Source organism: Lycorma delicatula, chromosome 4, assembly GCF_047948215.1.
Source record: "Lycorma delicatula isolate Av1 chromosome 4, ASM4794821v1, whole genome shotgun sequence".
Lineage (NCBI taxonomy): Eukaryota > Metazoa > Arthropoda > Insecta > Hemiptera > Fulgoridae > Lycorma > Lycorma delicatula.
Genome location: NC_134458.1, coordinates 35775369 through 35802085, shown reverse-complemented (window position 1 = coordinate 35802085; position 26717 = coordinate 35775369). Strand labels below are relative to the sequence as shown.

The window sequence follows — 26717 nt, the reverse complement described above, 5'->3', positions numbered from 1 at the left end:
AAAATACTGAAGGTAAAAATTGAAGAAAGATTAAAGCAATGCTTAAAATGGAAAAAAATTTTCTTTGGAAAACATAATATATACTAATAATTAATAAGACCATAAAAATCAAATGTTGTCTACTTACAACCTTCCATCTTTCTTTAACAACATGCCCCGGATGTAGCAAGTCTTCACTCGTCATGGTTATATTATTGTTTTGGTCGGTGGATTCGTCTCCTACATTGCAACCATATAAATCAAGTTGATCCTGGTCCTCATCCGAATCATCTCCATAAAACCTTTAACAGTAAGAAATATCCACACCTTAATGATAAGAAATAAAAATTTAAATGCACATAATGAAACAAGCATAACAAAACACTATAAAACACATTTGTGTAGATGTGTATGTTTGTATAGCGAATTATAAGAATGACAGATCATGGAAGATATTACAAGTCAAGTCAGGTAAGACCACTCTGCAAATTATATAGTGATTGTAGATCACTATTATAATCACCAATTTGTAACACCCCTTAATTTCTTAAAAATAAGCGACTGATGCATCATACTAAGAAAATGGATATTTATTACTATTTATATGTTCTTGGAATAGTACTAAAAAAGACAGTTTTTATTAATTTCATCCCTTTAAACTTAAAATTTTCCCCTACCTTCCAACTGAATACGTTTCATTCTAATTTTGTTTAAAATATTTAATTTTCATTATACAGTGAAAGCAAAATGTTATTCCTAACAAGAGAAGAGCACCTGATGAACTACATACAGGAATTCATTTCTTAAATTAATTTACACTATTTCTGCATCTACTTACCAGAAGATATGCCTGGATTCAATTTCACTAAACCAGTTATTGGTTATCCTTCATATGTCAAAGAGCACATGTAGTTTTTGACATACAGCAATATGTTTTTACCAGTTACTCAAGTAAAAAAAAAAAAAAATAATAATCTGATTTACCATCCTCACAATTCAGCCTATTAACATTAATAGATATTAAGTATGATGCTACAATAATTCTTAAGATATAAACAGAAAGTAATTAAAATCAAAGAGCAACTGATTATTACAAATAATGTAAATAATAAAATGGATCTGTAAATGGTCTGTAAAATGGATCCTTTCAAGCATAAGATTTTGAACAAATCCTGTATAAAAATATGTTACTCTACATATCATGAAATTTGTTTGAAAAAATACTATTATAATAAGAGATAGGTCTTACTGTAATAATAATGAAAACTGTACTATTACACTGTCATCTAGCAACTTGGGAGTCGAAGTATTACACTAAAAAAAAATTCATTTTTTTATAAAAGTAAATCATCAAAATATACTGCAAAGCTTTCATCACATAGTTTGGTTAAATTACCAATATTTCTAACACAATAAATACCATCTGACAAGTTTTTTGGTAAGTAAATCAAGCTAGCTTATTCATTTACTGCAGATGGTAAAACAGCTGTATCTGGAATAAGAAAACAAAGTTAGCTCGAGATTATTGTACATTCTAATATTTTTACCTCTAAAATAATTCTCATGACAAATCAGTATCACAGCTTAATAATATTAAAATTAGGCTAAAAAAAATAACTACAGATAAAAAAAAATTGATGCTACAGAATTTTTACAATATTCTATGTGGATTGGATTGCTACATTATTCAAAATTAATAAATGTCAACGTTCAGTGGAATGTGCCCAGAATTACTTTGGGGTCAGAACAGCTCATCAGAAACAGATTTTTTAATCAAGGTAATCAAATTCAGCTCATATTAGTTAAAAGTTTGTTACCTAACATGTCACTCTCAGCCAACTCATCAGTAACAAGTCCATTACACTGATAGAGAAGCTTGCTGTCACATCACTCATAAGGTGTTATAAGCTGCAAAATGAAGTAGATCTAAATCTAACTGCCTCACCCCTATATATCTCCAAAGGTTCAGGAAATAACTTAATATCTTAATAGCCTAATTAATAATTACTATTAATTTATAATAGTATAACCTATCATTTCATAACAAGCACACTAAAGTTTGTAATGAAGTATGTTACAACTATAACTTTTTAATTACAATGTTATGTTAATTTTATTATTTTGTATTGAACAAAGTTATGTCGGCCACCACTTGCATTGCGAAAAAACTAATGAACCACTTATCTGGAATCCAATTTGGAAGTACTGCAATCCTAACTAGTCAAAATTTCTGTCCACACTAAATATTAACTATTGCAGGAACGCTATCTACTGAAACAAGCAAAGGGCTATATAGAATTGCTTAATAAAAAACTAAAAAAATGTAAATTCAGTTTGTTAGTTTCATCCAAAATAAAATATATTGTGAATAAGATGGGAAAAAAAAGTCAGTCTAAAGAAATTGAGGGGCATATGATGAAAAAATACTGAACAAAGTTGATATTGTTATAATAGTATATTATGAGAAAAAGACATGCACAAAAGTGTAAAAAAAAACTGCAGAACATTATATTTAAGAAAAGACGTCTTACTAATCACACAAGAAATTAATAGAAAACAAGTATGAAAAAAGTATATCACAGTACCAAGTGAGTAAAATGACGACGATCTAGTATCGCAACAATATTAGTTTAAAAAAACTAAAATTCAAATTATAAGTACTTGTAAGTACTTATGAGAACATTAAGCAGCTGAGAACCCACACTTCCTTCTCAGCATAAAACAGAAGAATAAGAGATACCATAAGCACTTAACTTAGACTGAGTTGCAAAAAGTCTTTCTTCGTTTATGCCACATCAGAAAAAGAGCTTACTTTACTCTTGTTAGAGAAAAAATCATACCTATTTTTATGAACCGTTATAAACTATTTTTTATAAATTTTTATAAACAATACTATCTTGGAATAATGAATTTGTAATATCTTTAAAGAACGTGTTTATAATGTGTAAAACCTTAAACACCTACTGTAAGCAGGATAAAGACACAATTAAAACTTCAGTTATTAATCTTAGATTTACATGTTGCTTTACTCACCTTAATAACGAAACAAATGAGAAAAATTAGAATCTTGACAAATCATAAACATAGACTCAGCAACTTGTGAAAAGTAATGAATAAGAGATTGCACTAGGTTATAAACAGTAGTGAAAAAGTTAGCTGAGCAGGCAAGTTAAGTTAATGTTATCAAAGTAATTTTAATTTGATCTAAATAATTCAATGAAACAACTTTCAGTGGAAAATTGCACAAACTTTCAGTACAGAAAATTGCACAGACTTAAGTTACTCAAAAATAAACCATCATAGTAATTCTTTGTTAGCCTTTGGGAATTTGGATTAACTGAATTATAGACACTTATCTTTGAATACCAAGGGATACAATGTTACCTTTAAAATTAGACATGCTTGATACAATACTTTATGTACATGTACAAACAATATTAAATAAAATGATTCATAACTCAATTATCACCAACATTAAAAATTGGAAAAATTAATATTTGATTTAAGGTGATATTAATACTGTACTAAATTCAACATAGCTATAAATGTGATTAAACAAAATAATCTATACTTACAATACAATAAGTACCTATAAACTAATTTGTTGTACATACTCGGATTTAATGAAGTTTGAACGGGAAAAAAAGAGTTGTTACAAAGAATCTTTCTGGCATGATTAAGTCAAATTTGATCAGTTAACGATGAGCGAGTCTAACTGCTTGAGTTTAGTCGCTTAATAAGTGATTGAATATTATTTAAAGTCAATTTAACTTTACGGTATTGCAATAATACCTCACATTGTCAAAACCGATCAATAATCTCCAACCTGAATATTCTGCTTTAATTAAAAAATTATTAGACAAAAAGTTATCGCTTACATTAGAAAATGTAGAATGACAACAGCATAATGTGTAATCAAGTAAAAGCAAGTATTAAGTGAAAAATTAGCAAAAGATGGGGGATACAACTAGGTTGATTAACCAAACGAAAAGATTTTTATAAGTAAAACAAAAAAAAAATCATTAATAATAATTATTGACATCTAAATGTTTAATGACAATAGACAAACTCAAGATTTCCTGTACTACACAGTTCATGCAATCAGATGAAAATATGAGAAAAAAAAGGTTTTTTTTTTAAATGTATAAACACATTATAATTGAATAAAAATTAATAAAATTTTTACAATGAATAGACTGGTAACACTAAGGTCTGCTCCAGGAAATAAAAGAAAGAGAAATCAACTACACTTCATGAAGAAGGCAAAACAAAAAAGGCAGAACTTATGATAATAATACCCACTGTTTTGAATAGAAGAGAAACAAAAAATTAGGTCTGGAAGTTAAAAAATCCATAAAGGGTAAAAAAATTAAGTGATAGTTTATAACACATAACATCTATCTAGTTTCTTAAGAGCCATGGATCATTCAAAATAAAAGAATATAAAATTTAAATGGACCAGTTACATTCAATGAATATAACACTCCGATATAATACTAAAAAGCAACGTTTACAATCCAAAATATTCAAAAATAATATCACAACAGTACAAAAAAAAAAATGCTCGACATAAAGTTAAGCAAAGTTTAAACTTTTCATGATTTTCTGATGAATTAATATCAAAATAAAGATTCACTAAATGGCCAACATTTGGTGACAACATTAAAAACACTTCACAAATTTATATATCAGCATGTTAAAACAAATTTTTTCACTAAAAGTTACTTTTAATTCACTTTCTAAGAATAAGAAATATGCTTGTATATTTCAGGGTTATTAGAAAGCAAATCATTAATTAATTTTTAATCATAAAAATAATACTACAAAGTGTTTATTACACTGATTAATTAATATTTCAATAGTTTTATTAATTTCAGAAAATAAACATCAAATAGTCATTTTTTTTTATTCTTGTTTATTTTTAACAATAACAGACTGTTAAAAGTCTAGTTTCCCTTTCAAGCCTGCAATTTTCTAGCACAGTCATCTTTTATCTTAAACACTCAAATATCTCACTTTTAAGTTTATGTCACATAAAATCAAGCATTAGAAGTATTGATAAAAATACTCATTTAAGGCAATATTGTTTCTATATATATTTAAGAACTTAAGATACTTTATAATAGTTTTTTTAGTGCTCCCAGTTTCATAAATCTAAACAAATATTACTTTCATATTCTACTATTCCATTATCAACAAAATATACAGCTTAACGCTCATAAAATTGTGAAATATTTATTGAAATGGCCCCTGCTTTGAAACAGCAAATACATAGCCCTAAAAACATTCAGATATATCATAGGCCCTCATTGTAATTCTATGAAACAATTCTCAATGTAACTTTAAAAAAATGAAATACACTGTCTTGCATTACCACTTTTGGGTAAGATCTCATTAATGAAAGTCAAAATCTGAAGAATAGTGCCTGTCAAAAACTTATAATTTATTCCAATAAAAAAAATGTTCCAGTAGCAAAATTTTACAGGCACATCTGCTTTTTTGAACCACTACACCAGAAAAATATTATTAGTCAGTTACAAAACAACGTAGTTATAAAGTATTCAAGTACATTCAAACACTACAATTTTTTAAAACAAAACTCATAACCCAAGCTTGTAATGGTAATCTAGATCTTTGAATTGAACATAAGGGAATACTAAAAATGATATTTAAAAAAATTAAAAGCATACCTAAAAAAAATGTTCAGTAAAATAACATACAGTTACTATGAAACCTAGAACTAGTCATATCCCCCAGAAAATGAAACCTGACAATTTTACAAGTTACTAGTATCTTACAGACCAATCGTCACCAATATATATATATATATAAATAAATAAAAAATTGAAATTATAACACCACACAAAATGACTACACAACAGGAATTATGAGGAAACTAAAGTCAAGTATACTATGAATAGAGCAAAAATGAAACATAATACAGAAATCTATTAAACATTTATGTCCCAACTTGATGTAAATAATATACTTTACATGAAGTACAACATCAAATTAAGGAACAACAGGATTGCTTTCCTAAGCAATCAACAATTGCCAGTAACACTTCAGGAGCACCTAACTTACCAATCCTAATCTTGTTAATGATGAAAGATATGAGACACAGATTAATTTTCTTAACAGATCTATTACAACAAAAAAAGGGCAAGTGATTTAATATATATAAGTTATACAGTAACACTGTCATGGAAGTCCATGTATGCAACACAGATAAAAGGTTAAGAACGAGTCAATGACAAGCAAATAAACTAGTCATAGGTATTAATATGTACATTAAAACATATAAAATAAAATTCAAGAGAAAATAATGAAGTATTTAAGCCACACCCCGTAAATGCAGGAGTTTTCGTTCGATAAATCCCCACCCCTAGATAAAAGATGTAACTGATCCGACGTACAATGCACAATACACAAAGAAAAATTTCTTCTTATTAAAAATAATTCGTTCATTCATACTAAATATAATACGATTTCACGACACAGTAAAATTAAAGAAGATAAAAAACTGATAAATTATAACATACTTTATCTACTATCAGTAAACCAAGACAAAAGGCACACCACGAGAGTTGTACAAAAATAATTCTTTATTTTCTATAACGTCCACAAAAAGAACTCACAATAGAAATTACTTACTACATATAAATGCACCCTTCTCCATCTTTTACGACTGTCTTTGACATTAGACTACACATACATTCAACATTTTACAACCGTACTACCAAACCGACACGGGTCGATAGGACCGCCATTTTGCAGACAATTATTGCTAACTGTAACACTACTTCGAAAATTTAATTAATACGGTTATAAATAGAACAAAAAGACAAAAACTTTTTAAAAATTAAAATTACGTTATATGAACCATCATTTACAAGTACGAGTCACGTAAAACACTTCCTTCCTAGACGAACTTTAGAAGCAGTTTTGACTTCAGTCGTCTAGCTCAAACAAAATAATTTGGTGCACTGCCACTGCTTCCTACATTGTTCTATAGTAGACTTCTCAATTGTGTTTGTCACTGATAGATACTACCGGGTTATTCAAACACTTCTTACTACAGGGATCAATCCTTATAATCTTACAAAGATGTTTCGAAATAAATAAGATGCTTAGTATTTTAATAACACTTAAATATAAAGAAAATAATAACCGATTTATTAAGAAACAAATCAATAAAGTTATTTTACTTTTTACTATTCCTCCAAAAAAGTAAATTATAGTTAACAAATACTTTTGTAGGAAGAAAACAAGCCTATTATAATTAAATATGACATTCCATCCTTGGCTCTTGTAGTGAAAGGTTGTGTCTTATTGTGCTCTGTGATTGTGAGTTGTAACCAGTCCAGCCAGGTGTTCAACAGTTCTTCTACCTGCGTCGCCAGACAATGTGAGAAGGGTCTGCTAGGACATCAGCCGGGCGGCCAGCTACCTGGATTACAGGCCAGTTACATTAAGAAAAGGATAATCCTTTTCTTAATTTTATTTCTATTCTATTCAAATTTCTATAATAATGTAAAGTGAACTCTTGTAGTCATTACGAACACATTAAGTTAATAGCCTATTATTATAGGACTATTGTGCTGATTTTAAAATAATTTTATTTTAAATTGTTTGATATAATCTGTACCTATTTAGGTCTACAGGTTATATCTTGTTTTGATTTTTCTTGTCAGTGGTTTTATTTTGCAGCAAGTGTACATTAAGAAGTGTTTAATTAAGTTTAATTTTAATTTTTAAATCTTATTCTTTATTTTTCCTCAATGGAAGGAAAAGTAAGGCCTGCCCCGCCCCGTTCTCCCACCCCGGAACTGTCCGTCGGTGGAGAGGAAAGCGGGTCTGGCGCTAGGAAGCGCCAGAAACGCCGGGACTCCGCGCCTCCTATGGAGACGGAGCCCGTAGCGGGCTGCAGCAAGGCTGCAGCAGCCGCCAACCCGCAGGCTGATGATGGGGCCCCATCACAGCCTGCTACCGTCAGGCGGGAGAAAATCCCGCCAATAATGCTGGACTGCCCGAAGGAGTGGCCAGCATTAGCGCGCGACATTAAGTCGCGGATCGGGGGGCGCCTGGTGGCTAAAAGCACCGGGCTCTCGATAAGGCTGCAGCTGGGCAGCGAGGCGGATTACCGGGCGGTGCAGAGTTTTCTGCACTCGAAGGGAATCGCCTTTCACTCCTTTCAGCTCCCGAAGGACAGGGAGCTAAAGGTGGTTATACGGGGAATCCCCTATGGGGCTGCCCCGGAGGAAGTAAGGGAGGAACTGACCTCCCTTGGCTATGAGGTGGTTTCGGTTAAGAAGCTCCTCACAAGGGACGGTCGGGAAACCCCGACCTGCCTAGTGGCCCTTAAGAGGACCCCTTCGGCCCGGACCATTTATGACCTTGGCAGTATTTTTTACTGCAAGGTCGCAGTGACTGCGTTTGTGTCACGAGGGGGGCCACCCCAGTGCCACAGATGCCAGAAATTTGGACACTCGTCCAATTACTGCCAGAGGGCCCAGCAATGTGTCAAGTGTGGTGGGGACCACGTCACTGCCACATGCGTTAAGCCGCGTGAGGAACCAGCCTCATGCGTTAACTGCAAGGGGCCTCATCCGGCTAATTACCGGGGTTGCCCCTATTATAAGGAGCAAGTCAATAAGGTCAAGGGCATTAAAAAGCCCGCGACTGTTGACGGCCGCAGCTGGGCCCGTGTTGCCGGTGGGGGAAAATCAGCCCCCAAACCGGAGGTGCCGGCACCTGTGGCCAAGGCGGTAGTGAAAAAAGGGGAGGTACCCTCCCCAACACCCGCCAAGCCAAAACCGGCGGCGACCACCAAGAAGGTGGTGAAACAAAAGGCGGCGTCAAAGCCGGCCCCGGCGAAGAAGGCCAAGCCTTCCTCGACGGGAAAGGCCAAGCCTTCCTCGACGGGAAAGGCAAAGCCTGCTCCGGCTGGGAAGGCCAAGCAGGCTGTTAAAAACACCGCGGCCCCTGTGACCCCGCGCCCCACCAAAAGGGCGGCCGCGCCAAAAGGCACCTCCAGCGGCAATCCGAAACCGGCTACCCCGTTGGAGACCACTGGCATGGACTTCCTGTCGCAGATGACAGTGAAGGATATCCTGCCACATATCATGATGGTTTTGCCACGCCTGCTCCAGGCAAAATCTCTCAAGGACTGTATTCAGTCCTTAATAGAGTGCCTCATGGCTGTACTGTCCAGGTATGGTTAGGCCCACCCTCAGACTCTTGCAGTGGAACGCCAACTCAGTAGTAGGCCGGACGGAGGAACTATGCCGTCTGGCCGAGGATCTACTGATAGACGTGATACTGTTGTCTGAGACGTGGTTGAACCCAACCAAGCAACTGACCCTTCGGAACTATTTTACATATAGGACGGATAGGCCAGTTCGACCCGGATCTCGCACCTCTGGTGGAACTGCGGTTTTAGTCCACAGACGCCACATGCATACGCGCGTTGTTCTTCATACAAACGTGATGGAGCAAACGTGTGTGCATGTGGAGCATCTGGGCACGGTGTATCGGCTGGTTTCGGCTTATAGCAAGCCGAACGACGCGGTAACCGGCGCAGATCTGGATGCCGTGCTGGAAAATTGGGATGGGCCCATGATACTCATGGGCGACCTCAATGCCAAACACGTGTCATGGAACAGCATTCTGACAAATCCGAATGGCAGATTGCTGTACGAAAGGGCGAGAGCCCGCCGCTTGGTCGTCGTAGGCCCTGAGGTGCCCACGTTCGTGCATCGCTCAGGCAGATCTAGGCCTGACGTGCTGGATATCGCAGTCATGAAGGGGGGTACCCTCCCATTCATGATTGAAACGATAGAAGACCTCAGCTCGGACCATTCCCCTGTCCTGTTGGAACTAGGTCAGGCAGGGGGTGGCCGAGATCCCCCGCCTATACCCCGAAGGTCAGTCAACTGGAAAAGGTTCTACGAGACCCTCCAGCGGGAGTACAGGCCGGTAAATCCTGAGCTCCTGAACACCCCGGAGGAAATCGACGACACTGTCGGGCGCGTCACGTCGTCAATGACTGAGGCCCTGGCAGGCAGCTCATCGGCCAAAACTCGAGCAGTTGTTCGAAACGACCTCCCTCCTCATATCTCCGAAGCCATAACGGAGAAACGACGACTGAGGAGGAGATATCGAATCACCCTGTCCCCCGCTGATAAGCGGGCCTTTTATAATCAAACGGACAGGGTAAAACAACTGCTGACAAGCCATCGAGAGGATTCGTGGAACGAATACCTCGCCTCGGTCTCTGACGACATCTCCTCGGTGTTCAGGTTGAACAGGAGACTGCGAGAAGGGAAGAAGCCTCGCCATCCGGTTGTGGGGCAGCGAGGTTTTCTTGCATACTCGGAGGCGGAGAGGGCCGAGGTATTCGCCGATACCTTGGAGGAGCAGTTCACTCCAAACCCCCCTCCCTCCCCGAACGACGAGCACACAACCGAGGTGGAATCCTTTCTTGTAGATTATTTCTCACAGGTGGAGGATGCCCCTCTAGAGATTGACCAAGTCACTGAAGCGGAAGTTTCCGCAGCCATTAAGGCCACAAGCCCCGACAAGGCCCCGGGTGTCGACGGGATCAGCGCCCGTGCATTCCGGAACATACCGGCCTCCGTGATTACAGCAATTTCGGTGATATTCACGTCCATTTTGTACGTTGGATATTTCCCGAATTGTTGGAAAACGGCCAAAGTCGTATGTTTACCCAAACCGGGGAAAAGTTTACTTTTCCCACGGAATTATAGGCCAATCTCCCTGTTACCGGTATTGTCTAAGTTGTTCGAGAGGATTTTTCTTGAAAAACTGAGGCGATACATGGAGGGAGAAGTGCGGCCCGAGCAATTTGGGTTCAGGGAGGGTCACTCAACCACCCTCCAACTGGTAAAAATAATAGACGACCTTGTCGGAGGCCTGAACAGGAAACGGGTGACTGCAGCCGTTTTTCTGGATGTGGCCAAGGCCTTTGACAAAGTTTGGCATAGCGGGCTGCTTTATAAGCTAGCGCGATCGGCGATCCCCTACCGCTATGTCAGACTGATGCGGTCATATCTGCTAGACCGACATTTTGTCGTGCGCGTAGGGGAAACGATTTCCTCCACCAGAGAAATAGCCGCTGGGGTTCCCCAAGGAGCAGTACTTTCCCCGTTCTTGTACACTTTGTACGTGAACGATATGCCGCTGTCGGAAGGGGTCAAAACGGCCCTTTACGCAGACGACACGGCATATTTCTACGAATCCGCAAATGTGGATTACGCGGTCCGGAGGCTCCAAAGGCAGCTGGACTTAGTGGAACCGTGGCTCGACATGTGGAGAATCAGGGTCAACGGTGAAAAATCGGTGGCCGTGATGTTCACATGCAAGACACGAAAACCGACCAGAGAGCTGGAAATCTCAGGGGAGAAAATCCCTTTTGAGAAAACAGTTAAGTACCTGGGGGTGGTGTTGGACAGGCGGCTTACCTTCGGCGAACATGTAAATTATGCGACCCGGAGGGCTAAGGCCGCCAGAGCCTCACTATACCCAGTGCTGAACAGTGCCAGCCCATACCCACTGGCAACTAAGCTTCTCATTTTTCGGCTGTACGTACTGCCGATTCTAACATATGCTTACCCGGCATGGGGGGCAATGTTGAGCTCCTCGCTTCAAAAGAAGATCGAGGCCGTCCAAAACATCGCGTTGCGGACGATCTTTGGAGCTCCGTGGTTCGTCAGGAACGCCACTCTCCGATCTGATGCGAGATTTCAATCCGTGTCCGAGGTGGGGGTGGCGCAGGCGCGCAGACTGTTCGGGAGAGCGGCTGTGTCCGAACACAGTCATCTTCGGGACATCTGCAGAGAGGACCCAACTCCGACAGTTGTAAGGAAGCGGCCTCACGCCGTACTGGACGAACCACCGTGATGGTGCGGTGCGGTAGCCGAAAATCGACAAACCAGGCTTAGGGGCCTCCATATCGCATGAGCCATAAACGGAATAGTGCGTCAGACGCGTTTCCGGGGTCGCGAGTGAATAGTTTTTTTTTTTTCGCGAGTTATATAGTTTGAAGACTTCAAATACGGTAAGTCGCGCACAAAACAAAAACGCGGTCTAAAAAGGAAAAAAAAGGGGAAAAAACGCGGTTTTTTTTTTTTTTTTTTTCTTTTTCTCGCGTGTGTTTTGTTCTGTTTCTCTAGTTTCAGAAACGGGAGAAACGTGGATGTGGAACGACGCGTCGTGCCGTCTCATCCTGCCAGTCGAAAGGAAAGTAAAAATTAAATTTTTTTTTTTTTTTTTTTTTTTTTTTTTTTTTTTTTTTTTTTTTTTTTTTTTTTCTTTTTCTCGCGTGTGTTTTGTTCTGTTTCTCTAGTTTCAGAAACGGGAGAAACGTGGATGTGGAACGACGCGTCGTGCCGTCTCATCCTGCCAGTCGAAAGGAAAGTAAAAATTAAATTTTTTTTTTTTTTTTTTTTTTTTTTTTTTTTTTTTTTTTTTTTTTTTTTTTTCTCGTGTAGGTGTTCTGCTTCTTTTGTTGCAGATGCCAACAGCCACCACAAAAACAAATGGTTTCTTCACTGCAGCCACGCGGTCCCCCCAACCCCTTCTCAGACACACGCGTGTCTGAAGGTTAATAAATTACGTGGAAAGAATAATTACTGTTTACTTCTTTCCAGAAAATCGCCGCCCCAAAACCGCGATCGCGAATAGGTATCATCATCTGTAAGTTACACTTACAGTAAGATAAAATAACCCAGCAATTGCGACTCCTCCGGAAAAGGGGACACATTGCTCCCTCCTTATAGCTAGTGCCCCGTTGTGGCGTATTCCTGCTAGCCTATTAAAGAGTTAGCACCGAAAGGACTTCAGTGGACGGTCTGAAGGGGAATTACGTCGGGAGGACAGGCTTTATAAGCCTAGCCTTCCGCGGTCGGCCCATGAAATGGGTTCGATAACGCTGGTTTAACAACGGATTGGAATGCAATTAAATCCGTCTTAAATTCACTAAAATAATAATAGACAAAACTTGAAAAATTAGATCCGAGATTAAAAAAAAATAACCCTTTTAAAAACAAGCCCGATTAGAAAGATCCAGCAGCAAGGGACTCTGTCCAGGTTCTGCGATAAAGTAGGGAGTAATAGACTCCTGCCAACTTTGCATTCCATTCCATAATTAAATATCATTTTCTTAACAGACATATTTGTATGTTATTAACAAATTAATTATGTACTACTGCAGATATACAGGACAGCATCTTCACACTCTTCAACATTATGAAATGTGTAGAAAACAGCAGTATACTAAATGAAGTAATGCTTTTCAACTCCGCTCTAATATAGTAATAAAAATTACTACATCTTTCATTTGAACATTATTAAATATACAAACACTCAATAATGATATAGTAAATGAACAAAGACAATTCAAATCATCCAACCTTTTCAATCACATTTTTAAAATATGTCTACCTAATTAAACAAAATATCCTGCCAGTAATAACATCAACAGCACTATTCACTAAAGACGGTTGCAAACCAACTGAAAACATTTTAAAGTGTAGAACTCTAAACTTTTTTATTCAGACTATTCACTTTTTAATGACTAACTGAACAAAATCTGTATTAATGGACTTTTTTTAGCAAAGCACTTTGTCAAACCTAAAGCAACTTGATGTAAATCCAAAAAATCCATTGAATATATGTTCAGTTTGGTTTGTTAATAACAAAAGATAATAAATTTAGTGTAACCTTTACAATCTACCATCAAGTACAACTTTGTATTTTTCTTTAATTTACTTGGACTGACTCTTTTGTCTGATATTTTTTAGTGTAGCATGGAGCTGATTAAAGAAGAAACTGAATTTCCCCAATATTACATTACAGAGATCTGTATTTTGATTATTTTTTTCTCCCTTTTTCAATTGTTTTTACTGCTATTAAAGCATGTAGTGGGTACTAGATTAAGTAATACTAAAACTCTCAAAGACTGAAAAACTTGGTCACACTGCAAAAATCTATTTTCATTTTTTGTTCTTCTGTAGTTCCATAATATTTCTATTGTAAAATTGAGACATAATTATTTATAGATGAATGTAAAGACATTTTAAATTCAGAAGTTAAAAAATAATATTATTTCAAGAGATAGAGTTAGATTTCTTCTAATTATTTTATATGTGTTATTTTATTTATTTTTTTGTGTACAGAAATTCTAGGTAGCTAGATAGCCTTTTTAAAGGTGATTGTAAACATTTTTTTAGTATTTTTCACAAATCATATAAATGTAGAAATTTGTGTGTGTGTGGGGGGGGGTATGAGTGTGTGTGTGTGTGTGTGTGTGTATGAGTTGCTGTCTATATCATCACTCTATATTGTACTTTTCAATATTTTTTTTTATAATTTAGCACTGAGATGTATGAAATACATTTCTATGTTTGAGTGGTTGATAATAATCTGTAAGTGGACTTGTTGTTAAGTCAAGTGACACAATTTTAAGTAGCAAGCATTTTATATATATATATATATACAGTAAATGATTGCTAAGGGTGATGATACTAATCCACCAGGTTGGTCTATTGGTGAATACGTCTTCGCAAATCAGCTGATTTTGAAGTCAAGAGTTCCAATGTTCAAATCCTAGTAAAGGCAGTTACTTTTATATGGATTTGAATACTAGATCATGGATATCAGTGTTCTTTGGTGATTGGGTTTTAATTACACACATCTCAGAAATGGTCGATGTGAGATTGTACAAGACTACACTTCACTTACACTCATACATATTATTCTCATTCATCCTCTGAAGTAGTGCCTGACAGTAATTCCTGGAGGCTAAACAGGAAAAAAGTATGGTGATACTGTTTTCTTTATTAAACCAAAAAATATTTTTGATTATACGGCTTTGTTTATTTCATTATTAGCTATTACAAAAGACATTAAGAATAAGTTTACTTTAAGTTGAAATGGTAATCTGCTGTACTGATATCACAAAAGTAACAGCTTTTCTTCTGTTTTTAAATTTCTACCTGTCATCCATCATATGGTATGACTTTACATTGTACTTTTTAATATTTTATTACAAAATAGTATTATATATTTTACAGTTCTATAAACATGGATAGGGTTTTTTTTTATAAAAAGGAATGATATTGAATGTGGCAATAATAATTCAATAAAAAACTGATTTTTTTTTATCATCATGAGTAACTGAGAGAAAATAAAGAGGATGTTTGTTTATAAAATAGATATTTAGCTAGATTGTATACTATTAGTGCTGGTATTTCTATATTAAAGATTACATTAATTTTAGAATACCCCAGTTTTACTCATAGTATTATATGATGAATTTTTTCAAGTAGCTGATTTCTCTTAAAATGGAAATTAATAAAAAATAATTGTAATTCAATAAGAGAATTATGTAATTTGATTATGTATTATGAAGAAATTAGCTTACTTGGAGAGGATAAAAAGTGTAGTCCATAAAAGACACAAGATAATACATTTTGTCATTAACTTTTCTAACAACTGCATTAAAACCTACTGATAATGTAGTGGTTTGCAACAGAGCAGTTCAGCTGTTGCACAAGCCAGTTCAAAAGTCTCAGGAACAAGGTTTAAGTCCAATTAAATGTGTAATCCTCTTAAATTAATTCTACATCCTCAGTTGTCATTATCAAATAAGTTATGAAAAAGGTTCAAAGGCAGAATTCAGACAAAAAATTTTAATTTTTTAGTAGAGTGAGTTAAGCCCTGCACACCTCAGTTTAAACATTTTTTATGCATTCGTACTTTCCTACTAGATTCCTACTTTCAGATTTTTTTAGTCCAGTTCTTTGTCTCAGGAAAGATGCAAAACCTGCCTTTTTTTTACAATCCTTTTTTAATCACACCAGGGCAACCGGTAGCTCCCTAAAAGACGTTGCCTCGGTCGGCCTGATGTGATGCAGTGATGACTAATCACCACCCTTCAGCACTGTTCACCCATTGGACCATCCCACCAGGGTCCCAGCTGGCTCATTGAAGCCACACAACCTCTGCTTCTGTATGCCGTGTGGCCCCTTCCCAGATGGGCTATCCTTCCCGTTCCTACCTCTGGTCGGGGTCTGAGTATGCCCCACGCATACCCCTCTGACCCTCGTATGCCCGCTACTCAAACCACCCTTGTGTGTGATCAGACCAAACATCCTCAACATGGAGGCTGCCTCCCTGGCCGTGCACAGTCCGTCCTTCGACCCCCTGGCAACCTTATTTTTTTGCCAGCCCCTTCTTTTTTTTTATTATACCCATCACATAGTGTATCACACCTGTCTCACTTCCTTCGGCACAATCTCAGAGCTCTGCAATGAAGTCTGTCCATCCCTCTCACCAAAAGTTGTGCATATGTTGCATCCGGAGGTATGAGCACCTTCTGCCACACCAATTAGGTTGTACATATATAACATAACAAGTCCTATGTACAAGAATGAAAATTATTTGAGCACATATTTATATACATGATAAATGAAGGTGCAGAAAATTCAGCTTTTTTAATAATTTTTAAATTATCATCATCATCATCATTATTATTATTATTATTATTATTATTATTATTATTATTATTATTATTATTATTATTATTATTATTATTATTGTTATTCTATTATTTAAAATTTTATCCATGGAATAACATCATTTTCCATAAGAAAACTTTAAATTTTATTTTAAAAATATACTAGAAAGATCTTTTAAATAGTTTTCAATAATCTATTAAAAATAACAACAAAAGTATAATAAGGTCTTTTCTCATAAGCTGAATTACTTACTGTGTTGAGCTACATGAAAACAGTTCCGTAGTCAGGTTTAATGGAGGTGGATTTTGCTACTCTTAAAAATAAGTGAATATTCTTCTTAGCAAACGTTGTACATTCACAAATATGAATATACAAGTAAATTAAAGTTTTTAATTTACTATATATAAATCTATATGATTCATATTTATGGGTGCCAAACAATGATCTGACAGCCTATTTATTTTGAAAACTAGTTCTAACTTTTAAGGAAGTTCCAAGAGATAATATTATAGTTCAGATGGGAGTATACATAGGCAAAATTCTTGTCATTGTAATTTACATTAATGCAATTTACAACTTGCCGATTATCTTAATAATTATAATTTTTCTCATCATTTCCCAGAAATTATTCTAGATTGAGATTAAGAATATTACTTACAGGGAGAATATGAAGTACAGCCTTAGAGTGCCGATGGGGGATGGGGTAACGGTAGCCCCCACTACGCGTCCAACACCGACACTAGGTCAAGGATCTCGAATTCTGTCCACGAAAATATCGTCACCGTAAGTATACGATAGTATTTTGAACGCTATTATAGATTTCACGACCGACCTAGCCTTCTTAATGTTCCGCCATCCGTTCGTTCTATTTCGGATTCTAGACCCTCAAATTAATTTTAACTTCCCCCGAATCGATACTAATTAATTTGATACATACACACTTCCGGTTTACTTGGTTGAAGAGGATGCTAGCAAATAGGTTATAATAATTTTATCAGAATGCTTTTGTTAACAAAACTTTAGTAACTATTTAATTTCTCTAATTACTTATATTTCAATGCAAGTGAGGTCTCAACGGCGTTTAATTCCTTTACGTTCCTCTTCTATATGTCAAAAACGGATGAAAATGTAAGTTAATTTTTTATATCCTAAAATGATTTGGGTATCAAAAATATTTACAAAGTTGGACACAAACAATTCCTTGCTGGTGTTTACAGTAATTCCAGCTTCAAGCTTTAAGTCAATGATAAAACTTCCTGGGATAAAAAATGCGGTCTGTCTTTTACAAATAAAATATTTAAAGAATTGAGCTAACTTATTTGATTTTATTCATGAGGAATTTTTAAACACGACTAATTCCATTATTATTTCAACAAAAAACTTTTAGGATATTAAAAAAAGACTTAATTTTTTAAAGTATTTGAAATTGCTTGGGGCCTAAATTTATTTAAATAATAAATTATAGGTCTACGCTTCCAAAAATATCACGTGGTTTAAAAATAGTAGAAATAAAGTAAAAACAGAAATAATAAACAAAAAGCTGAAACCTATATCGGTTTCGATAAAGTTATTGATGACTGAGTTATTTTGATCTCGGGCACGTGTTCTAATCGAAAGGTCAATGACCTGTGTATCTGACTCGAAGATAACTATCAAAATGTAAACCATAGTGCTTTTATTTATATCACCGACTGTGAGACAAGGATTTGGCTACTGAACTGCCTAGTTTCCCTTTAACATATAAGCTGTATGTGTGTATATGTTTGTTTATGTGTGTGGTGCGTGCGTGCCCGACGAAATTTGTGCGTAAAGTTGAAGATAAATAACATTACTTTATTCCTTTTTTTTAATTAGCGCTTCTGTATTTCCCCGTGAATGACCGTAATAACGCTCAACATTATCTACCTTCTTTCTACATTATCATACTGATATAGCATACCTTCTCATTTTGTAAGATACACAAGGCTAACCTGAGTACTTAGTTAACAGGAACGCATTGTTGACGTCGATTGAAAATAATTTTACTTTTTTAACGGTTCTTTAATTATGATAATTAACTTTAAAATTTTACTATTAGTGTTATAATTGTTAAGTTATTGTGCCAATATTCTGGTTAAGATACGTTAATAACTGTACAGGTATCATGTACCCGTATCATCTTTCTGCGTTCCTGTTGGAAGCGATGGTAAGGGTTATTAACGTGGCTTGTTGCATTCGCACACATCATTATGGCTAAATGAATGATACGGGTCAATTATACGGTCAATATTTGTGTTGTGGCCTGCAACAAAAAGATACAGATACAAGGATAGACCTGTCTTAAAACCTGTCTTAAAAATTCTAAAATTCTTCCGAATAAAACCGAGTAAGGAAATGGGTACAATATTTTCATTGCGACGAGGATGAAGAGGTAATTAAAACAAAAAAACAATTATTTTAATATAAATGCTATTTTTTGAGTTTATATTAACTGCTGCGGAAAAGAAAATGTACTGTAATTGTCGCATTATAACGTACTATTCGGACAACATTGTAGACCGGAGCTCGTAGGACACTGTGTTTGCTAATCATTTTCATACGACAGTAAAATGGAAAAAAAGAGATTTAATTACATTAATTCATCCCCGAAGAAATAATTTATCACCACCCCTATTAATATACAATTTCTTATTTTTTAGTCAGCTTATCAAAACGAACGCACCACGTTTTTATTTTTTTAAATAACTATTACTAACTAAATATCCATTATTTAAAAAATTACCTACGACTGGAATATTGTAGGTTGAAAGTAGCACAATTTAACCAAGGGAAATGATAAAATATTATCTATTAGACGGTTAAAAAGGGATAGTACTAAATTTTTTTAGTGAGTGCTTATCATTTTGGTGTAAAGTCGAGTTAGATTAAAACTAATCAAAAAGGATACTTTTTTCTTTGATCTTTCTTCCGTTTTTTTCTTGACAATGAATTTTAGAGTAAAATACAATTGATTAGATAAAAAGTGATTAAGGAATAAAATAAATCTATCCGTGATTTTTTTAATGTAATAATGAAGCGAGTATTTTATTTTCTAATTCATAGACAAAGATTAATTTTAAAAATATTAGATAAACAAGTGTTTATACTCTCAACAGCCGGTTTGTCTGTTAATGTTTTCACGTAACACGTACTAATATTGAACTTTAATCATATTCCCTTTTGCTGTACATCTATTATATATATATGTTACGATAAATTTGATTAATCCGTTGATTATGCGTAATTACAGATGAATTTGATCAATCGCCTACAATGTTGGAGAATAACATAAGTAATTTATGTATTTAACGTTAATTAGACAAGGTTAGTGATCGAAGCGAGCTTAGGATGTGTTTATAACCTTCGCTCGCTAATCTTAACTAATTAAGAGTAATGTTTTGATTATTTAAATAATAAATTTACTAATTACTACTTATAATTGAGTTATTTTAATAAGTAAAATGACCGGTATATTTAATAAATTTTTATATATTTATTAAATTCTCCAACATTGGAGGCGATTAATCAAATTCACCGGTAATTATCCATAATCACTGGATTAATTAAATTTACCGTAACATATATAAAACAACATGTCCTACTGAATGATAATCAACGACCATCAAAAACTACTGAAGATAAATTGGTGAAAATTTGTATACAAGTTCTTCTTACAATGTAAGTGCATAACAAGAGAGGAGTTTTGAGATTTCAAGTTTAAAGGGTTAAAATGGGGGAGCAATAAAATTTACTATTTCTTGAATTTCTTATTAAAAAATGAACATGTCAAGTTCATTTTTGGTGTGTGTAATTTTCATTTGAATATCTCAAAACTTATTTCTAAATTTTTCGAAGTTCGACCTTGAAAGGGATGAAGAAAGTTAAAAAAATTTAAACAACGATTGCAAATATTTTCCTCATTTTTAACTATACTAAACGACATATTTATTAGATTTCGGCTTGCAAATACTTTTCAGATAAATATTTAAAAACCATTTTGAGTTTTGTGAATTACGATTTTTTAAGGGGTGCGACAGTGTACGGCGTGACACGACCGCTCAACCAATACAACCACTGGGAATTTTAATGTATGTGTGACGCGATTGGTTGCACCTGCCTCCGATTACTTGATTAAAACTCATCAAATAAAAAAAAGTTAACAAAAAAAAGAGAAACGAGCTACGGTCACCTCCTAGTGGTGTTTGTTGGGTAACGCTAAGAACCGAGCAAAATACATTTTTACCCATATGAAGGATAGGTAACCAGCTATAACTAATTTAATCTAATTTTAAGATGGAGACCGACTCTTTTGAAACCCGCACCTTCAGATCACTCAAAGTTTCGGGTCCTGTACTGACCAAACTGGTATACTGTTTTTTTTTAAATTTATTTATTAATTTAACAGGCTTTAATATCTATTTGCCATTATTATTCTTACAAGCTTAATGAACACAGGGGAGTCCAGGGGGAAGAGTGCCCTGGCTAGATCAGAAAGACCAGCGAAGTGAGCGATTAAACGACCCCTGACCACGATGAGAAACGCAAATAACCATATAAAGCGGGCGAAGCCGGGACGGGGATAGTAGTTTATTTATAAATAAGTTAAGCTTGTAGTAGCTAACTAGACCTGCTTCAATTTTTCTTATGGGTAATAAATACGACCAAACAAATTCTGGGTTCTAGGCTCAAAATCATCGTAGCTGAACTTTTCTACTCTTTCTTGTCTGGGCAGAAAAAAATGTCGGGAGTTGATACACTTCATAAAAAAAAAGTAGAAGCAATGTCATAAAAAAAAAAATAGACCTGTTGGTAATTTTCTACAGGCAGAAAGAGGCCCTTTAAATGAATAAAATTATAGTATAAAATGAATTTAATCCAGCTGTTATTAATATAATCTTTGATTAATAAATTTGTATTATTAGGAAAAAATTAAAAGTTATATTTTTTATTCGTTTAAAATTTAGTACACCGATAAATTTATAGCTCAACACAAATTTTATTTCGTGACCTTCAAATGTAATATATACAAATAAAATAAAGTGAGATGTGAAGAAAAGTCCTACATCACTTTATTATGGAACATTTCAATGCAGCACTATTCGTTGCATTACTACCACTACAGTACAGTACTGCACAATAGTAACATGCCGCATTATTTTTTTATTGATCAAGTACCGAAATAACAAATACCTTAAAAGCAAATATCTAAAAGTAAAAAAATGTATTAATCTATAATTGAATTTTTTCTGTATTTCGCTTAGAATTCCTTTTTCACGAAAATTATTACGTTTCGTAATAAAAAATTGAAACGATTTTATTAATATAAGAGATATGAACTTTCCATTTTATTGTTTACAATCTACTTAACCTATAATATGAATGAATGAACTAATGATGGACTTCAGTTATTTTTTAGACGCTTATAAAATTAATTTACCTCAATCCAGATTAAAATGTAGCCTATGTCCCAATTTAAAATAATATCAGATGTTTCAACCATCTCCGGATGAAAAGTGTATCGATAAATTTGTGTAACTTACTCTCTTAACATGTATTTTACAAACAAAAATTTAAGTCACATTTTAAAAACAGTTTTTTTATACGTCTCTAACTTAGTATTTTAGTAAAGTTAAAAAAAAGAACGAAACAAATTAAATCAATTTTCAATAAAACTAAAAAAATAAAGAACTTGTTCATTTAGTTTAGTCGATCGTAAGTTTAAAATTTACACATAAATCTTAGATCTAATTTACATAGTATATAAAATTTCCTTCAAAACAGTGAACAAGATTTATACAGACGAATTTATCCATCGAGATGACGTTCCGGCACGTCATTAAATATATTTCGTTTATGCCTAATGACGTTCAGTAAAGCCATTTAAAAAATTTATTCCTATCTCCAATGACGTTTCGGAGTATCATTCATAAATAATAAAATGACTGTACAATGGTAGCATCTGATCACGTTTCTTCATGGCGTTTGCAATTCATTTCTACATTTCACACAAGTGTGAAGAGACAGTTTATGAATGCGTCAATTTTGATCAATTTTAAAATTAATCATTAGTGTCAACAGAAAAAATGTTTATAGTTTCTTTAATAAATACTTAAATATTATGATTCTATATCTTATAATTTAATATATAATTAATTTAATATTATTCCCTGTCGAATATAACTAGAATAGCTACGTTGAAGGGAAAGTATGGTGATCATGTCAAAAATGGTTTATCGGGTTTTTTGAAAATTTTTATGTTTTAGAGTACAACAATCCATGTAGACCGAAAAACCAAACATATGTATGTATGTGCGTAGGTATGTATGTATGCCGCACTGCTTTTGGCCTTATATTTCAAGATTTTCTTCAAATTTGGATAAAATATTTCTTTATACTGGGCATTGACATATTAATTTTTTTTCAACATTCGTTAACGGAGTGATATCGCGTAAAAACTAATTTCAATTTTCTTCAGAGGCATTTTAGAAACAACTTTACTTTAGTAAATTTGTTATCTATATTGCATATATAAATAATCCAAAAAAACTTATTTTTTAAATCAACCCACTTCTTAAAATTGAAATATGTTTTTTTTTTTTGCTTTATTTCTACTCGGTTTTAATTTTTAATTTTTTTTTAATTTTATAATCATATATAGGTCTATCATAAAATGTCTACAATTTTCCAAAATTATAAACCCTGCAACTTAAACATTGAAAAGGATTTTGAAAATGTTTCGTTATTGTTTTAAACTTGTCTAAAATTAATTATAATTTTTTTTTGTCAAGGATTACTTCTTTAAAAAAAAAGTTACAGAATTGTCTTCATAGGGAGCCCCAAATTCACAATTTTTTAAATTTATATTTTGATGCTTAAATTTATATTTTGATGCTTAAATTTTATTTTGATAATCACTATAATTGTCATTTCATCTCACCCTCTGAAGCAATACCTAACGGTGGTTCCGAGGATAAAAAAAACTGTATATATAAGCAATAAAAAAGCCGTATTGTTACGGGGTCCCAAAAATTTTTAAATATTAAAAAAATTTATCTTGTTACTTATATTTAAACGTTTATTATGAAATTAAAAATAAGCATTTTAATTAATGGACTGCAAAGACTTGCTGGCGAAGCTGAAAATATTTTGCAATGAAATTTTATAATATAAAAATTTACAAACACAAAGATTCACATATTTGTATGTGTGTGTGTGTGTGTGTGTGTATATATATATATATATATATATATATATGTTATTGAAATAAAATGTGAAACGTCGAAAAACTTTTACAAAAAAAATTAATAAATAAAATAAACAACTAAAAAACTGATTCACATTTCAATCTTTAAATTATCACTGTGTTGTCAATCAGTGAATAAAAGGAATTAATACAACTAAGTATTCAGATGTCATTTAACATAAATACAATAAACTTGTAAAACTGGGAAAAAAGATGAACACCTGTAAAAATAGTTTTTTTTTTGTGATTTGTAAATATTTTCTTTGTTATTACTTTATTTATTGTTAATATATGTATTTTTTACTCGCTTATTTCTTCTAAGTTTCATTGTGTATTTATATTAACTTTCAAACTAATTCCTTTATATTTTCTGATAATGATTATTTAATAATTAAAATGCGTAAAAATATAATTTATTTTTGGTAAATGATTTTTGAGCATTATAACAAGTACAAACTGCACCTAGACCTAAAAAAAAATTAAATATACTGTAACAAACATCCCTATCGACATTAAAATCATTAGATACATTATCGTATTATCACTGTAACTAATCGATCCACAAGAGTAAAGGATCACTTTGAATAGAATGTAAAGAGCGGTTAAATAATCACAATAGAAAAATAATTAATTTTGTACAAAATATGTAAGAATTACAAAATTATTACGAAAGATAAAAGTAGGTCGAGAAAAATAATTGAAACGAGACAACAAAGTAGCAATGCTAACAGATTACTGTGAACTTCCAATAGACATAATGCGGTTCCAGACTTCTGAATGTTTCAGTAGAAATTTAAAGAATAAAAATGAACGATTAAATTAAGAACCAATCAATAAACGAAACTCAATAAAATGTAAAACTCATTGAACTACAAATTAATATATCATTCGGAACAAGGTACTGTCCAATCAGATGAAAACTCCCATTTCATCTGATTGCATTTAATAATCAATTAAATTGTTAATATATACTTAAAAAAAGAAAAAAATTCTTAAATAACGCCAAATTAATTATTTATTTTATTGAAGAAATGATACGGTACTAATGACTTTCTGTTTTCCTATTATAATTTCTTTCTACATCGATTGTTTTCTTTAGATATAATTCCTGTATCGATAAAGAAAGTTTTTCATTATAAATAAAGAGCAGGCTGTTGGATGGATTGGTGTATTCTATAAAACATTACCAAAAAAACCTGGCAGAAGAATCCAAAGTGTCAAGACTAAAAAAAAATGTATTATAATACAATATTTTCGAAATAGTTTTTGTTTCTGTTTCTTCTTATTCATTAGAACTTTATTAGTTTTAATTGATAAAGTAGAATATAATGGTACGATTAAATTTCTACTGAAATGTTGAATATTGCATAATCCGTGAAACTTTCATTGCGGTCTTGAAATGAATTTACATACAGTAGAACGAACTGGTAAACTTACTCTAAAGATGGTTATTTTGATTTAAAGCATTTGTCACTAAATTATTGGCTAATCGGTTCCAAACTGTCGTTTCAGAAGATCGTTAGGTTTAATTAATTGTTGGAAGAAGGATGATGTTTTGAGAACAGCACAATCAACCGTAATACGAGTCCGTTATCCAAATTACATAAATGAGGTCTATACTAACAGTATTTTAAAGTTACATCGATTTAGGGGTAAAGTTTAACTATTGAAATCGATGAGAGTCTGTTTTTTCGTTGAAGATACCAGGTTGATCGTGTTCTACCGTAGCGATGAGTATTTGGAGGTTGTTACTGAGAAATTAGAGAATGTAAAGTAATATTGAAATAATATTATCGCTCATAAGGTAATAAATACGATCTCACCGAGTAGGTATACAGGAATATAAAATCTCCCAGGGATTATGTTCGTCAAATAGAAAATCAGGCATTATTTTATAAACCTACAAATGAATGGGAGTTTATACGCGTTTGTGGTCAGCCTGTGGCGTTTAGCCTTACACGGTAGTAAAATTTAAATCGGCACCGTCTGGTAATGCAGGACTCCTATTTGTTTGACCGAATTTATGTGGAGTACCAGAAGCACAGAAGTGATTTTCAACAAATTGTAGATATTTCTTTCGCAATAACTAAAAGTTAATTGTTATATTATATAATATAAATGCAATATAATTGATTTAAAAACAAACGAGAAAATGACAAATTGACTACAGAAATATTATGAATAAGGGAGTTTATTTTGTTTGAGTATTAGTAATATAATAAAAAAAAAATATATTTTATCAAATGAATAATCTAAAGACAAACATTTTATCCAAAATAAATAAATTTTTGTGGAATTTCTTACCGTCTTTTAAAATAAATGTAAAAAAGGAAAAAAAAGGTTTTGCCAGCGCTATAAATATACCTCTTATATAGAGTGTCCCACGAAGAAACGGAAAAACTTTCCGGACATATTCTACTTGTGAAAATAATGAAAAAAGTTCATATTAACATAAGTCTGGAAACGCTTTGTTTTTGAGTTTCGGTTAGCGAAAGACTTGATCTGGATTTCAGTTTTTCTAATAAAAAAACCCTACTGTAATTTTTGGGACCCAAATGAAGGAGTAAAGTTGCAGGTTTCTGATGTAATTTGAGCTGGGAAATAGGATAAAACAGGTTTGAAAACTGTAACTCCAGGAGTTTTTAAGACATTCGATGTAAAACACAAAATTCGGTGTCGAAAAACAATCTTTTTTAGATTTGTAGTACAATAGCTTTGTTAAATGAATAGTAAATGTGAAATATTTACTAAAAAACTTGTACAGAATTTAATTCTGAGAAAATTAATGAATTGCAGGCGATTAAATGTAAATAAAAGCTTTAAAAGATCGGTTTTTTATTGAAGAAAAACGATAAAAAATACAGAAAATCGTATATTCTTTCTATACTTAATAAACATTCTTTTTAAAAACAAAAACGCTATTTACTGGAAATAAT

General features: G+C 33.5%; 1 protein-coding gene across 11 annotated transcripts in view; it reads right to left on the bottom strand.

The window, feature by feature from the left end:
- Positions 1 to 26717, bottom strand: part of Asator (tau-tubulin kinase asator) — a 492107-nt gene that overhangs the window by 92271 nt on the left and 373119 nt on the right. For 8 of the 11 annotated variants that reach the window (XM_075362723.1, XM_075362728.1, XM_075362719.1 and 5 more), the window contains exon 2: positions 128 to 281. In XM_075362723.1, coding sequence (XP_075218838.1) covers positions 128 to 184 — 57 coding nt within the window. In that variant the 5' untranslated portion in view covers positions 185 to 281. Of the gene's footprint in view, positions 1 to 127; positions 282 to 6063; positions 6177 to 6521; positions 6946 to 26717 lie in introns of those variants that run through there. The other 3 variants (XM_075362721.1, XM_075362720.1, XM_075362724.1) reach the window with 3 other exon arrangements.